This window comes from Oncorhynchus gorbuscha, linkage group LG14 (assembly GCF_021184085.1).
Source record: "Oncorhynchus gorbuscha isolate QuinsamMale2020 ecotype Even-year linkage group LG14, OgorEven_v1.0, whole genome shotgun sequence".
Taxonomy (NCBI): domain Eukaryota; kingdom Metazoa; phylum Chordata; class Actinopteri; order Salmoniformes; family Salmonidae; genus Oncorhynchus; species Oncorhynchus gorbuscha.
Window position 1 is genome coordinate 33,166,258 of NC_060186.1, and position 16,916 is coordinate 33,183,173.

General features: G+C 43.8%; 1 protein-coding gene across 5 annotated transcripts in view; it reads left to right on the plus strand.

Annotated features, from left to right (window-relative positions):
- The window catches only part of LOC123994812 (endothelin-converting enzyme 2-like), a 103,703-nt gene extending 97,042 nt beyond the window's left edge, over positions 1-6,661 (plus strand). For all 5 annotated transcript variants that reach the window (XM_046297817.1, XM_046297818.1, XM_046297820.1 and 2 more), the window contains 2 exons: positions 3,294-3,389; positions 3,772-6,661. In XM_046297817.1, coding sequence (XP_046153773.1) covers positions 3,294-3,389; positions 3,772-3,948 — 273 coding nt within the window. In that variant the 3' untranslated portion in view covers positions 3,949-6,661. The remainder of the gene's footprint in view (positions 1-3,293; positions 3,390-3,771) is intronic.
- Positions 6,662-16,916: the final 10,255 nt, after the last annotated feature.

The following is a 16,916-nucleotide window of genomic DNA, read 5'->3' on the forward strand; positions in this document are numbered from 1 at the left end:
TTTGTGTTTTCTTTAATTATTTGTTCAGGCCAGGGTGTGACATGGGGTTATTGTATTGTCGTATTGGGGTTTTTGTAGGCATTGGGATTGTGGTTGATTAGGGGTGTGTCTAGTATAGGCTTGGCTGCCTGAGGCGATTCTCAATCAGTCAGGTGATTCTTGTTGTCTCTGATGGGGAACCGTATTTAGGTAGCCTGGGTTTCACTTTGTATTTCGTGGGTGATTGTTCCTGTCTCTGTGTAGTTTCACCAGATAGGCTGTAATTAGGTTTTTGTATAAGTTATTTCATGTATCGCTCTTCATTTATTGAAGACATGAGTAACCACCACGCTGCATTTCGGTCCGACTCTCTTTCTACAAACGAAGAACGCCGTTACAGAATCACCCACCACACATGGACCGAGTGGCGTGGTAACAGGCAGCGACAGCATGAGCAGCGAAAGGAGGATGAATTATTCGGAGAATGGACAAGGGAGGACGTTATGGACAGCAGAGGTATGGAGTATACTACGTGGGAAGAAATAGACAGGTGGGCGGTCGACCCAGAGAGAGTGCCGGAGCCCGCCTGGGATTCGCTGGAGCAGTGCGAAGAGGGCTATAGGAGAATGGAGTCTAAGAGAAAGACACGGCGGCGCAGAAAGAAACCCGAAAGTCACCCCCAAATATTTATTGGGGGGGGCCTCAGAGGGAGAGTGGCTGAGTCAGGAGTCAGACCTGAGCCAACTCTCCCTGTTAATCGTGAGGAGCAGCTGCAGTGGGAGAGGCTGCACCACTTGGAGAATTGGACATGGGAGGAAGAACCGGACGGAAAAGGACCCTGGGCTCAGCCTGGTGAATATCGCCGCCCCAAGGAGGAACTAGAGGCGAAGAAAACGGAGAGGCGCTGGTATGAGGAGGCAGCACGGCGACGTGGATGGAAGCCCGGGAATCAGCCCCAAAATGTTTTTTTGGGGGGGGGGGCTTACAGGGAGTATGGCTATGCCAGGTAGGAGATCTGTGCAAACTCCCTGTGCTTACCGGGGGGCGAGAGAGACCGGGCAGGCACCGTGTTATGCTATGGAGCGCACAGTGTTTCCAGTGTGGGTGCATAGCCCGGTGCGGCTCATACCAGCCCTTCGTATTGGCCGGGCTAGAGTGGGCATTGAGCCAATTAAGGTTGGGCAGGCTCGGTGCTCCAGTGCGCCTGCACGGTCCGGTCTATCCAGAGCCACCTCCACGCACCAGGCTTCCTGTGCGTGTCATCGCTCCAGTATCACCAGTGCCAGCACCACGCATCAGGCCTACAGTGCGCCTCGCCTCTCCTGTGCTGTCGGAGTCTCCTGTCTGTTCAGCACTATCAGAGCCTTCCTTCCCTCCTGCGCTGCTGGAGTCTCCCGCCTGTTCAGCGCTATCAGAGCCTACCTCCTCTACAGCGCTGCCGGAGCCTCCTGCCTGTTTGGAGCAGCCTGAGCTGTCAGTCTGCATGAAGCAGCCTGAGCTGTCAGTCTGCATGAAGCAGCCAGAGCTGTCAGTCTGCATGAAGCAGCCAGAGCTGTCAGTCTGCATGAAGCAGCCAGAGCTGTCAGTCTGCATGAAGCAGCCAGAGCTGTCAGTCTGCATGAAGCAGCCAGAGCTGTCAGTCTGCATGAAGCAGCCAGAGCTGCCAGTCTAGTCTGCAAGGAGCTGCCAGTCTAGTCTGCAAGGAGCTGCCAGTCTAGTCTGCAAGGAGCTGCCAGTCTAGTCTGCAAGGAGCTGCCAGTCTAGTCTGCAAGGAGCTGCCAGTCTAGTCTGCAAGGAGCTGCCAGTCTAGTCTGCAAGGAGCTGCCAGTCTAGTCTGCAAGGAGCTGCCAGTCTAGTCTGCAAGGAGCTGCCAGTCTAGTCTGCAAGGAGCTGCCAGTCTGCATGGAGCAGTCAGAGCTGTCAGTCTGCATGGAGCAGCCAGAGCTGTCAGTCTGCATAGAGCAGCTAGATCTGCCAGTCAGCCATGATCTTCTATATCTGCCAGTCAACCAGATTCTTCCAGATCTGCCAGTCAACCAGATTCTTCCAGATCTGCCAGTCAACCAGATTCTTCCAGATCTGCCAGTCAACCAGTCTCTTCCAGATCTGCCAGTCAACCAGTCTCTTCCAGATCTGCCAGTCAACCAGAATCTTCCAGATCTGCTAGTCAACCAGAATCTTCCAGATCTGCTAGTCAACCAGAATCTTCCAGATCTGCTAGTCAACCAGAATCTTCCAGATCTGCTAGTCAACCAGAATCTTCCAGATCTGCTAGTCAACCAGAATCTTCCCGATCTGCTAGTCAACCAGAATCTTCCAGATCTGCTAGTCAACCAGAATCTTCCAGATCTGCTAGTCAACCAGAATCTTCCAGATCTGCTAGTCAACCAGAATCTTCCAGATCCGCCAGCCAGCCAGGATCCACCGGAGCCGGCTACCTACCTGAGCTTCATCTCAGTACTGGGCTTTCTCTCAGTACTGGGCTTTCTCTCAGTTCCGGGCTTCCTCTCGGTTCCCGGGCTTCCCCTCAGTTCCCGGGCTTCCCCTCAGTTCCCGGGCTGCCCCTCAGTCACGAGCTGCTCCTCAGTTCAGTGGGGTTCTGGGTGAGGACTATTAGGCCATGGTCGGCGGCGAGGGTTGATTATCCCAAGACGCGAAGGGGAGGAACTAGGACATTAATGGCGTCCCAAGCCGGAACCGCCACCATGGACAAACGCCCACCCGGACCCTCCCTATGGTTTTGAGGTGCGTCCGGGAGTCCGCACCTTAGGGGGGGGGGGTTCTGTCACACCTTGGTCTTAGTATTTTGTGTTTTCTTTAATTATTTGTTCAGGCCAGGGTGTGACATGGGGTTATTGTATTGTCGTATTGGTGTTTTTGTAGGCATTGGGATTGTGGTTGATTAGGGGTGTGTCTAGTATAGGCTTGGCTGCCTGAGGCGGTTCTCAATCAGAGTCAGGTGATTCTTGTTGTCTCTGATGGGGAACCGTATTTAGGTATCCTGGGTTTCACTTTGTATTTCGTGGGTGATTGTTCCTGTCTCTGTGTAGCTTCACCAGATAGGCTGTAAATAGGTTTTCACGTTCCGTTTGTTGTTTTGCTTTTGTATAAGTTATTTCATGTATCGCTCTTCATTTATTAAAGACATGAGTAACCACCACGCTGCATTTCGGTCCGACTCTCTTTCTACAAACGAAGAACGCCATTACAGACTCTTATTATACTATACAATAGTCTTACTATACTTCACCTCAGGGCCATCAGAGTGGCGGATAATGTTATTATTGTAAAAACAAATGTCCTGTTGTGTTCAGGCGTACCAGGCGTGGGTGCAGGAGAATGGTGAGGAGAAGAGGCTGCCAGCGGTCAACCTGACCAATGACCAACTATTCTTTGTGGGATTTGCCCAGGTAGGTGATGAGTGTCAACTAGATGCATTACACACATCCTAATAAAGTTCACGTATCAAATACTCATGATTAGGGCTCAGGGTTTGCATGACAATATCATAAGCTATAAAACTAGGGGCCCAAGTTTTTCAAGTCAGGTCACGCTCTCAGGATGAACTCCTACATCATGATATAAGACAAGAGGGTGAAATGGAGTTCACATGCAATTGGGGGTGAAAGTAAGAGTGGAATATTAAAACTACTGTTGGAGAAGTGGATGAACAAATGTGGGTACAAATGAATAAAACACTATTAAAACACTATGCAACAGTTGGGAAGCTAGAGAGGAGAATAATCTAGCTAATGCCTGTTTAATTTATCGGAAGATCCTCTCTTCTCTCAGGTGTGGTGTTCCGTGCGAACCCCGGAGAGCGCCCACGAAGGACTCATGACGGACCCCCACAGCCCCCCAAAATACCGCGTCATCGGCACCCTCTCCAACTCGCCAGACTTTGCTGAGCACTTCCAATGCCCCACTGGCTCCCCTATGAATTCGGGTCACCGCTGCGTGGTGTGGTAGGGCCTTAGAGAACCAGTGGGGGGTGCTGTCTGTGGAAGCTGCTTGGAGAATCAAGAGGAGGAAGAGAACCTCTAACTAATCATCTGATGTTTTTTCTTCTAGTTTTCTTTTCTTTGTACATGATGCTGGATTACTAGTGGTTTGTAGGTAGAGCAGGACAGACTCAGGTGAGCGAGAGGGAGGCATGTCACATGGAGAGAAATGTTGTAATCAGCTGATGTGTGTGTAATTCCAGTGTTATGGTATTTTTCCTCTTTCTCCATGCCCCAGTCAAACCCTCCACCGGTGGGGCACAAAGGCACGTTTTATTTATTATTTGCTGGACCTGGTAGGGGGCTGGGGAGGAGGAGCCACTATAGACTGCCTATCCCCTCCCCTTTCTCTGTGCTACTGTGTTGTCTCTGTACTCGCTGTGTGTCCTGTTTACAATTTAAACCGGAGCCCTCTATTGACTGAGGGCTCTCACTGAAACCACTGTAACATCACAGGATGGGTTCAGCTGCCTTTGTGACCTCGCAGGAAGCACAGAAACTTGGCTGTGACATCACAGGATGGGTACAGCTGCCTCTATGACCTCACAGGAAGTGCAGAAACTTCACTGTGATTGAACATTGTATATGGCTTTATCTCAAATGTCATCCCTATTCCCTATATTACTTGCCTTGAGGCACATAAGGCTTCCACAAGAGAGCACCACTGCTTCCGGCCTGCATTCCTTATATAGTATACACATAGTACAATGTGGCTGATGGAGCCATATAGACTCAGCTCTCCCTCTTTCTCTGTTGCTTCACATGAAGTGCACTGGCTTCTGTGAGTCCTCACAGACACCACTCAGCTCCCTCTGTGACATCACAATGAATCTTTTTGAATGTGCTTCATTGTGACCTCATAGCAGGGGCGAGGATCTTAATATTCAAAATATACAAAATCAAAATCATTAAACACAAAATCAATGGACAGGTGAAAGCAATATTGAAGCCTACTGATAGGCCTTGCCACCATATTGCTTATAGCTATACCATTTCTTAAAGATTGGTGGAGAGCAGTTTGAGTACATAGAAAGGATACATAGGAAAGCCACTTAACAATGTTGATCCAACCAGGAGTAGGGTGCGTTGCCCCTAGATGCTGATATTGGTTCAATTTAGCATTTTCCCCAACAATGGTTAAGATTAGGAATAGGGGAGGGAAAGCTGATCGTAGATCTGTATTTAAGGGAAACTACACTGAAGCATCCAACCACAAGATGAACAGAGGTCCATCTGGGACCTACAGACAGTGCTGGACTGGCTGTGACTCCGGTTGTAGGGACACTCACCACTTGCTTACCTGTGTGTTTTAGTTGTTGTTGTTTTTTATTGGCATATTCTGAAGTTGACAAAGTTAAAATGACATTCTCATTTTTAAAACTGCTTTTTGCCAAAGATATTATTATTATCATTTTTTGTTCCTTGTCTCCAGTTGATTCTTTGTTTCTCTGTACGCTAAGGGGCCGAAGTTGTGTATGAACAACCTTCGAAGATTGTTTGATGTTTACTGTGTTTAAGCTGTCAGCTTCATTGCAAAAGGACAGTTTCTGCATGTGTGTGTATGCTTGCGGTTGTGTGGGTGCGTGTGTGTGTGAGCTTGTATGTGTGTGTGCCTGTTCGTGGGTGCATCCGTGCATAGTGTGCATATGTACACGTGTGCATATGTTTGCAGATTGCTTTGATTATTCATCCCCACTTACGTTGGACTATCAACAATGTCAAGTCAGCTGCAGTGATTTCACCTCACATTCCAAAAAGATGTATTTGAAATGACTGGATATGTTGAAGAAGAAATATGTTCCTAAAGAACTCCTTGTTTGTACATGCTCTACTCCAAAGTGCTGCAAGACTGTCTTTTCGTGAGGGAGGGTGGGTACAGGATACCTTTGTTAATCTGGATATTGTTGGACTCTTGTTCAATCAAGCTATGTTAATGTTTTATCTCTACTTGCTCCTGTCTGCACTTTGCAAAGTTGTTTCACTAGAAGACATGGAGATGTGTCATTACTCATGAGCATACTAGCACTGCACCACACCATACACCAAATCCTAACCCATACAGGACAATCCCATTGTATCACGACAGGTAGATGGAGTTGTGCTGTCTAATGTAAGACCATGAGGTTTAACCAATTACAGTCAGTTGATATTGGCTTCAATCAGAAGCCCTCCTGTTAGGTGAACTGCCCTGGAAAGATCTGCCATTCAATTTCACAACAATAAAGGACGCTGATGATTCATCCTCCCAGTTCATTATAACGGTCAGTATCATACGTTTTGTGGAATTAAATATCTAACACAGAGTTAGCTATGTCTATTATGCACTACACATTTAGAATTGAGCGTTGTGCCCTCCAAACTCCATGACGAGGTACACAAGGCCAGGGGTTAGAAGTCAGGGGGAAGTGCTTTCACATAGAGGGTTGGTCGGGGTTAGCCTTAAATATTTACTTCATGAAATACACAGGTCTATATTTAAAGTGCAAGCTAAAATTATAACTTGAAAGTGTGTAAAAGCCTTTAATTAGCCAGCTAATGTCATTAAGTGTTCTCTATTTGGTCTGATGTGCTGTGTACCTGTCTGTCTCTGTCACTCCACAATTCTCTTATTTCTTCAGCCATCTAGTCATATACTTTTCACACTATCTGAACTGTATTAAAGCCTGGTGAAGAGAAAGCTATCATTTTACTTATTTACTTACTTAGGCTTTTTTATTCCAATGTGGAACATTATGCTAAAAGCTACCGGCCGGCATTTCTTGGAGATGAGTGTTGAAATTAAAAACTGAAGTCAAAATAACTTTTAAGGTCCATTTTGAGGTTTGATAGTAGAAACAGGGCTGCCAGCGAGACTAGACAAAAACCACCAGGGTTGTGTTCATTAGGGCATGCAACGGAAAACATTTTTAAAAAATGTTTTGCAATGTAAAAAATGAAAATGAGCATTTGTTAGTCCAGGTAGGTTAGTCCTGTTTCAGCCCATTTTCTTCTGTTTGGTGCCTAATGAACACTGTCCTGTCAGTCAGCACCTGCCTAGCGACTTGCTAGTGCCTCTCTCTATCTCTCAGTGAGAAACAACTAAGCCAGTCTGCTGTCAAGTGATCACGGTCTGAAAAAACCTGTCTCAGGACAGGGTACATACATACGTAGATACAGCAGGCAGTCACTTCTGTGTCTTAAGTATGTCCCAACTGTATCTGGCATGGAAGACTTGTGCGAGAGCTGGTGTGCCATCCTGAACAAATGTTCTATTGATTTAATGATATTAATTGTTGACCAGTTGAACAAGGATTGTATTGAAATGGATAACACGATTGAAGAGAATCGCACAGCTCTGCAAGGAGATGTTAATGATGGCATATTCAATGAACTGATGAAAACTAATCAAGCACTCCAGGACAAGTAGTCTACAGAAATAAAGGAGCATAAAATCAAGAAATTAATCCAAGACAAAGGCTACTTCTGGAGAAACCCTGATGAAAGAGGTCCTGCTCCTCTCCATGACAGACGTTGGAGGGTGTCCGCTTACTTCTATCCACCCCTGTCTGACCAACACTCTAAAACCAGCGCCTCTGACTGGGCCGACAGAAGCCCGGAGGTGGCCCCGGACACGTGCGACGAGATGCCAAACCGGACGGGGTAATAAGAAACAACTACCAGAGGCAGAGGGGACCTGCCCATGTCTCCTTGCTTGATAAAGGGTTATCTTTTGTGCCTACAACTCCGTGCAACGGTTTCGATGTTAAGGTAGACATGTACGTTTTTTTAGAAATCATTTAGAATCATTTAGCTCCCCTATTTGTGATATTTCTACTGAACATGTAGGCTGCTCATCTGCACATACTCGGACTTCTTTTTTGAAGTAAGACTTTGCCAGTCCTGTCTGGTCCAGCGACGGTGGGTCGCTGGTGATGTCTGGTGAGGACCTGCCTAACAGGCCTACAAGCCCTCAGTCCACCCTCTCTCTTAGCCTATTGTGAACCGTCTGAGCACTGATGGAGGGATTGTGAGTTCCTGGCGTAATTCGGGCAGTTGTTGCCATCCTGTACCTGTCCCACAGGTGTGATGTTCGGATGTACCGATCCTGTGCAGGTGTTGTTACACATGGTCTGCCACTGCGAGGATGATCAGCTGTCTGTCCTGTCTCCCTGTAGTGCTGTCTTAGGCATCGCACAGTACAGACATTGCAATGTATTGCCCTGGCCACATCTGCAGTCCTCATGCAGCATGCCTAAGGCACGTTCATGCAGATGAGCAGGGAACCTGGGCATCTTTTTTTGTGTTTTTCAGAGTCAGTAGAAAGGCCTCTTTAGTGTCCTAAGTTTTCATTACTGTGACCTTAATTGCCTACCGTCTGTAAGCTGTTAGTGTCTTAGCGACCATTCCACAGGTGCATGTTCATGAATTGTTTATGGTTCATTGAACAAGCATGGGAAACAGTGTTTAAACACTTTACAATGAAGATCTGTGAAGTTATTTGGATTTTTATGAATTATCTTTGAAAGACAAGGTCCTGAAAAGGGGATGTTTCTAGTTGAATCTTTCCATAATTTACCTAAGGATGGAAAAAAGCTTTGCTTGATTTACAATCTGAAACATCAGTCCTTACCCACCCTGCTGATAAGGGTGGGTCGGTTATACTCATGGATAGGAACATTTATGTTAATGAGTGTCATAGACAACTGAATGACAACACATTTTACAAGAAACTCAAGCGACCCACTGTCCAATTAAGAACACTATCTTTACTGTCCTATATGGGTATTTAATTTATGGTCAGATAGCCAAGAAGTTTTGTTACTTTTTGGTTATTTAACACCCTAAAATGTTCATTTTCTACACTTTTACAAAATTACACAAGAATTTTACAACACCTCCAGGGCGCCCTATTGTAGTGGGCATTGATGCATTGGGGCGGCAATGTAGCCTAGTGGTTAGAGCGCTGAACTAGTAACCGGAAGGTTGCGAGTTCAAGCCCCTGAGCTGACAAGGTACAAATCTGTCGTTCTGCCCCTGAACAGGCAGTTAACCCACTGTTCCCAGGCCGTCATTGAAAATAAGAATGTGTTCTTAACTGACTTGCCTGGTTAAATAAAGGTAAAATGAAGAAAATTAAAATTAATGGCCCCTCTATCGACTTTTGTTGACTTTTTTTATTAAACCACTTGCAGAACATCTCACCTCGTTTGTAAAGGACACCAGCAGTATGATCTATATTATTGAATCTCTTGATCCTCTCCCTGAGAATACTTTGATAGTTAATTTTGATGTTGAGTCGTTATACCTGAATATTCCACACGAGGGCGGTATTTAAGCTATGGAACATTTTCTTCTGCAACGTGACCCTAATGAACTAAATATATAATAATATATAATAATATATGCCATTTAGCAGACACTTTTATCCAAAGCGACTTACAGTCATGTGTGCATACATTCTACGTATGGGTGGTCCCGGGGATCGAACCCACTACCCTGGCATTAGAAGCGCCATGCTCTACCAACTGAGCTACACAGGACCACACAGGACCAACTACCTTCCAGTGCATGTATTATAACATTGGCTGAAATAGTACTCAGACACAACTACTTAATGTTTCTAAATGATTTCTTTATTCAGATGAAGGGTACTGCTATGGGATCCCCCATGGCTCCTAACTATGCTAATTTGCATGTGGGTTACATGGAGAAATAGTACATTTTCAATCCTCTAAAATATTTTTTTGCCTATCATTAATTGGAAACAGTATATTTATGATATTTTTGTTCTATGGAGGAGTGATGCAAAACAGCTCCAGGCATTCCATGCTTTTCTTAACTCTTGTTCTTCGCATCTGAGATTTACTATGCAATCTGACAAACATTCAAATCAGTTTCCTTGATCTTCTGATCTTGTGTGAGGATAATGTTCTATACACTGATCTTTACAGGAAACCTACTGATCGTAACAGTCCCTTGAAAACAGTTTGCCCTACAGCCAATTATGTTGAATCAAAAGAATATGGCTGAGATGCAAATAACTACCTACTGTTCAAAGTGCTCTGAACAAATGAAGGGAATCGTTCAAACATTGGCACATTCTAAGATCTGATGACAGTATTGGTAATGATATCGGGCCACACCCGGCCATGATTACAGACACCTGTGTGTGTCCGTTGACACTATATAAACTAGTCACCCCACAGTGTTTGTCATTATACCCTGATGAAGACCGCTTGTCTATTTAAACATTGGATATTAGGTTATTACATGTTTTCATCTGAGCTCCTGTCACGTTCTGACCATCGTTTGTGTGTGTTTTCCTTGTTTTAGTATTGGTCAGGACGTGAGCTGGGTGGGCATTCTATGTTGTGTGTCTGGTTTGTCTATTTCTATGTTTGGCCTGATATGGTTCTCAATCAGAGGCAGGTGTTAGTCATTGTCTCTGATTGGGAACCATCTTCCAGATCCATGGACTGCCCATGGACATGGTCTCCGACCGTGGCCCTCAGTTCTCGTCCCGGTTCTGGTAGGCATTCTGCGCCCTCATTGGGCCATTGGCCAGCCTGTCCTCTGAGCAGGTTGAGAGCTTTAAGTTCCTTGGTGTCCACATCATCAACAAACTTTCACGGTCCAAACATACCAAGACAGTCCTGCAGAGGGCATGACAATGCCTATTTCCCCACAGGAGACTGAAAAGATTTGGCATGGGTCCTCAGATCCTCAAACGGTTCTACAGCTGCACCATCGAGAGCATCCTGTCTGGTTGCATCACCGCCTGGTATGGCAACTGCTCAGCCTCTGACCGCAAGGCACTACAGAGGATAGTGCATACAGCCCAGTACATCACTGGGGCCAAGCTTCCTGCCATCCAGGACCTCTATACCAGGTGGTGTCAGAGGCAGACCCTAAAAATTGTCAGACTCCAGCCACCCTAGTCATATACTGTTCTCTCTGCTACTGCACGGCAAGCTGTACCGGAGTGCCAAGTCTAGATCCAAGAGGCACTGCTTCTACCCCCAAGCTAAACAAATGGCTATGTTTATTGTTTATTATCCATGCATAGTCACATTACCTTTACCTACGTACATATTACCTCAATTACCTGTGCCCTCGCACATTGAGTCTGTACCAATACCCACTGTATTTAGCCTTGCTACTGTTATTTTATTGTTGCTCCTAAATGATAGTCTTTAAATATATATATATATATATAACGTTTTACTTCAGTTTATTTTAGTAAATACTTTCTTAAAACGGCAGTGTTGGTTAAGGGCTTGCAAGTAAGAAAATCAATTTGATTTGAAATGTTCTAATGGCATTCACCGATGTCTAATAATGAAAATGCATGCAATATGAGTCTGAAATTGTCACGCCTTGGTCATTGTATCTTGTGTTTTTGTTATATGTTTGGGTAGGCCAGGGTGTGACATGGGTTTATATGTTGTATTTCGTATTGGGGTTTGTATTAATTAGGAGTGTGTATTAGTAGGGGTGTGTCTAGTTAGGCTTGGCTGCCTAAGGCGATTCCTAATTGGAGTCAGCTGATTCTCGTTGTCTCGGATTGGGAACCGTATTTAGGCAGCCTGAGTGCGCGTTGTATTTCGTGGGCGATTGTACCTGTCTTTGTGTTAGTCACCAGATAGGCTGTAAGTAGTTTCACTCGTTTGTTGTTTTGTATTCTCAGTTATTTCATGTACAGCATTTTCTTCATTAAAAGTCATGAGTAACCTACACGCTGCATTTCGGTCTGACTCACTTCAAACAACAGACGAATATCATTACAGAAATATGTATTGTTAGTGGCTGCTGAGGGTTGGCAAGGGTATCAGAAATGGTTCAATTGCTAAAAGCATGGATTTTTTTCTAATCACCAATTGCATAGTTTATATAAAATGTGTCAACCAGCCACTGAACTAATGGCTACAAAATTATTAGGTAACATATTTCATTAAATAACTTGTAAGGTTAGAGATGATAAGTTTAAAATCATGATGGTCAGGGACAGAAGCAGTGGTGGAAAAAGTATTACATTTCACACTTGAGTAAAAGTAAAGATACCTTGATAGAAAATGACTCTCGTAAAAGTATCTGGTTTTAAATGTACTTAAGTACAGTGTTGGGAAAAGTACTCATTTGTCATACTTAAGTAAACGCAATACATCAAATTGTCCTATATTAAGCAAACCTGACAGCACGATTTAAAAAACAATGCAGTATTTGTGTTTAGTGAGTCCACCAGATTAGAAGCAGTAGGGATGATGCGTGAATTGTACCATAATTCTGTTCTGCCTGAGCATTCAAAATCGAACGTGTACTTTTGGATGTCAGGGAAAATATTTGGGAGTAAAGTAAATATTGTCAAAAATAAAAGTGCAGATAGTGCAGATACCTCCAAAAACGACTTAAGTATTCCTCTAAAGTATTTTTAAATAAATATTTTATACCACTGGATAGAAGAGATTAATCACCCATGTTCCTTTTTAGAGATCGTGTTTACCTAAATCTTTGTTAACTTGCTGGAACAACTCAACAAATGACAGAGCAGACCTTTCAATTGTGCATTGCTATACAACAGACTATTACAGGTGGCAACTATAAAACCAATATGCTACCAGTACCAGATGTGGATCTCTTAGGCTTGTATTATTTCCCAGTTCAACCAATTTCCTTAAAACAAATATGTTCAGTGCTTTCGGAATGTTTTCAGACCCCTTGACTTTTTCCACATTTTGTTACAATACAGCCTTATTCTAAAATTGATGGGCGAAAAAACTATTTCATCAATCTACACACACAACCCCATAACGACAAAGAAAAACATGAAAAAAACGAAATATCACAATAACATAAGTATTCAGACCCTTTACTCAGTACTTTCTTGAGGCACTTTTGGCAGCGATTACAGCATCGAGTCTTCTTGGGTATGGCACTACAAGCTTGGCACACCTGTATTTGTGGAGTTTCTCCTCTCAAGCTTTGTCAGGTTGGGTGAGGAGCGTTGCTGTACATCTATTTTCAATCCTCTCCAAAGATGTTGGATCAGGTTCATGTCCAGGCTCTGACTGGGCCACTCGGGAACATTCAGAGACTTGTCCCGAAGCCATTACTGTGTTGTCTTGGCTGTGTGCTTAGTGTTGTTGTACTATTGGAAGGTAAACCTTCGCCCCAGTCTGAGGTCCTGAGCATTCTGGAGCAGGTTTTCATCTATCTATCATTCATCTATCTATCATTCATCTATCTCTGTACTTTGCTCTGTTCATCTTTGCCTCCATCCTGACTACTCCCAGTCCCTGCCGCTGATAATCATCCCCACAGCATGATGCTGCCACCACCAGGCTTCACCGTAAGGATTGTGCCAGGTTTCCTCCTACTTTCCGAATGCACTGTATATGTGCATATGATTTCATTTCTGTCCACCCACACCCAGGGATCTTCTGATAAACATAACTCAAAATCTCACTAATCTTATGAATTGGACTCTGTAATATTAAACCTTACTGTAATCTGGAATGGGGCGTCTCATGCCCCTGAATGTCAAGTCACAATGTGCATGGCACCTTTGACTCTGCCTGTAACCCCAAACCTAAATAGTTAGCCACCGTCTGCCTCTGTCTTCTGATGTCCCTGCAGGGTCAATTTGAGATGCCAGAGGGGGAGGCGGTGGACTCCCAGTCCTTGAGAATGAGGCAGATCCTCCGACAGTACTGTGCTCGCTGGGCCAGAACTTCCAGCCTCTGGACCACATACAAGAGTACTATGGAGAGAAGATAGCTCTGTACTTTGCCTGACTGTACTTTGCCGCTGTACTTTGCCTGACTGGGCGAGAAAACAAGCATTGCAGGCTGTGAATTCTGCAAATGTTTCTAGGATGGGCTATTACCGGGACTTTTCCCTTGTATTCAGATTACAACCGCTCACGTTTACACAAGGACTTGAAAACGAGATCGTGAACTCTGCAAACAACGTTTCCAGTCCGACAATGAGAATGGTAAATGAGTGTAATTAATTAACTTGTTCAATACATTGTAATACAAAATAAGCCAGCCATCCACCCATTATGGGCTATTAGCAGGACCATAGACTCTTGTCAAGAAGGGGGAGACTTGTATCATTTACGGATGAATGTTTTCAGTTGATGCCAAACGAGTTCGATCGGGTTTAATTCAGGAGACCTACAGTGGTTACTCCTTTAAAAGTTGTGCCACACTGCAGCACACCTTGCGGGCTGCCGAAGAATGCTATGGCACGTTATTTAATTGTCAACCATTGTTACCAATAATGCTAGTTAGTGCTAGTTTGACCACCAGAGGGCATCTTTGAGAAGCATTTGATAGCCTTCAATAGTGGCTGTATTAGAGAATTTAAATCCTGTTTTTGTAAGAACACAGTATATGGCATTGATTTTTTTTAAACATTTTTTTTTTTATTAATTTGATTAATATTATGGTGTTTCTATTCCAAGAAAAATGAAAAACGAAACCCTCAGCGTTTCTGTTAGGATGGAATGGAAAATATGGTGCTGTACTACAGTAAGAGCAGTACTAACTTCAATATGCCTTTTAAATGAGACCTAAACCACTTAACAGCACCTCATGTTGCCTACGGTAGGCCTACAGTATATCTAAAAATATTTTTTTCTATGGCGTGACTCCATCAATAATTACATTTAGAGGATTGGAGGATTCTAAATGAATATCTGATATGTGAGAATATCTGAGGGTCTTTAATTCTAAAATAATAATCGCTTTGTTTAAAAAATAACTATTTTGGCGATGATTTCATTTTCATATAACCTAGAGTGAGCAAGAAGAAGAAAAACCATTTTAAACCACATTCCCTAGTTTTTGGACAAGGACATCCCAGTGCCGACCGTGTGTGTTTGAAGAGTGTTTTCCAGTAAACAACAATTTGTTTACCTTCATTAGTCTGCTTTGTTCCAATATTTCTGTCATTCATTGATATTTATTCCCATAGTAAATCATTATTGATCCATAACTAAATAAAAATCTGCATTTTTATCATTATTTTAATATGAAGATACTGATGAAGAAATGCAGTACTGTCCAGAATATGCTTTATCCGACATGAGGTTGCCCACACGCAATTTAAACATTTGGATAATAAACATTTAATCATTTGGAAGATAGAAGCCGTCTGCATTTGTTTATTAGACTACTGTGCAGTCTGACAAGTAAACATAACCTACAGTAATGCTGTAGTAAACATGGTAAAGTGCCTAATTCCTTACATAAGGGAGAGCAGACCATGTCCAAACTTTCTCTGTGACCTCAAGTACTCATTAACTCTGTCTTTAATTCTTTTTCGGTTTGCATTAGTCATGGAGAGAAACTTCTGAGACACAGTATTAATGATGAACACTCTGAGGTTCACTAAGCCACATTTATCTCGGGATATATCCCAGTTGGTATTCTGTCTCCACTCGTGGTATCTCGCTTCGGTTACACATCCTTGGAATAGCAGAACAGCATAACTGTTCGGACGGCCCTTGCTGTGCCTGGTGTGCAGTTGGTCCAGTTCTGTTGTCAGGAGAGGAATGGAAATGTCAGGGTGAACCGACGACCTGACGAACCTGCCATGTATATTGACTCTGCCTGCCGGAGGTGGATTTCCAGAGCTCACAGGTGTGCCTGGCATGGATTGTGAATCCATATCGTTCCTCGCCCTCTTCAATGCGTCATTCTCCTTCTGACTCTCTACCAATGCCGCCTGACTCTCTGCCAATACTACCTGGCTCTGGACCAATGCATCAGCTGTCGCCCGTATCTCTGCCCTCAGATAATGTTTCTCTTTCTGCTGGTCTGCCTTCAATGACTCGATCTCGGTCTTCAAAGTTTGAATCTGATCCATGTGCACCTCCATCAGATGAGCAGAATGGTACCGCCCTGAGCCCCCATTGATTTACAGTGGCCTATGATAGAAACGGTAGATCAATTAAGAATTCAAAGTAACTCCAACACACACATGCTGCGTAAACATTTTTAAGAATCTGGCAACAATAATCGCTTTCTTGTCAACCATTTGTTTTTTCGGTGCAGCCCGTTGTCCAGCCCTTTGTTCACGGATGGTTGTCGGCATGGTTGTATGCTCTGCAAAAACACATTCACGTTTTTAGGGCACAATAATATTTTTTATTTCACTATCGATTTTAATACACAGTTTGCCTACACATTGAATGGCTATATACATTTTTTTTTAAACACACTGAAACCTAAATGCCTTTTTAGTTTTGGTGATCCTTTCAGCTCCAGCTCATTTTCATGTCCTCTGGTGTTTACAGTCCTAACCCTGAAGCGGGTAGCACCATAGAAAGAAGCTGACTGGAAGAAAACACTGTCCATTTTGTCTGTTTGGTCGCATTGTCATATTTTTCTTTAGAGAAACAGCTTGTTTTTGAATGGTAACTGTGTTAAGGGTGGAGTTTGGGGCGGGTTGAGGAGTACTGGAAAGGTGTGACTTTCAGTTTACAGTAGGGCATAAGAATACAGCAGATCGCCGATTGTTCTCACTTTGATTATGCTGTAACAACTTACTGCAGCACCATGACCAGGAACTCTATTCATTTAAATGAGCAGATTAGGGCTTTCAGGGGGAACGGAAAATCTACTGGAGACATTTAAAAGATACTGGTAGACTTGGGGATTTTAGTCACGGACAGTGCTATTCACAGACACTATCATCAGATGCCTGTGTTACGCCGAACGCGAAATCCCAGGAAAACGAACAGGTACAGTAGGTGACAATACTGCAAAGTTGGGCTAGTAATGCTAAAAATAATCCTTAAATAAATTGACTGCTGGTCTTTACTGTATGCTGCACATTTTTACGTTGAATTCCATTTCCAGCAAGACTATTCAAGCCATCGACTCACTGATGAATGAAAATGATGAGCGATCGACAAATGCCATGTGTAATGTGCTTGCATCACGGCACATC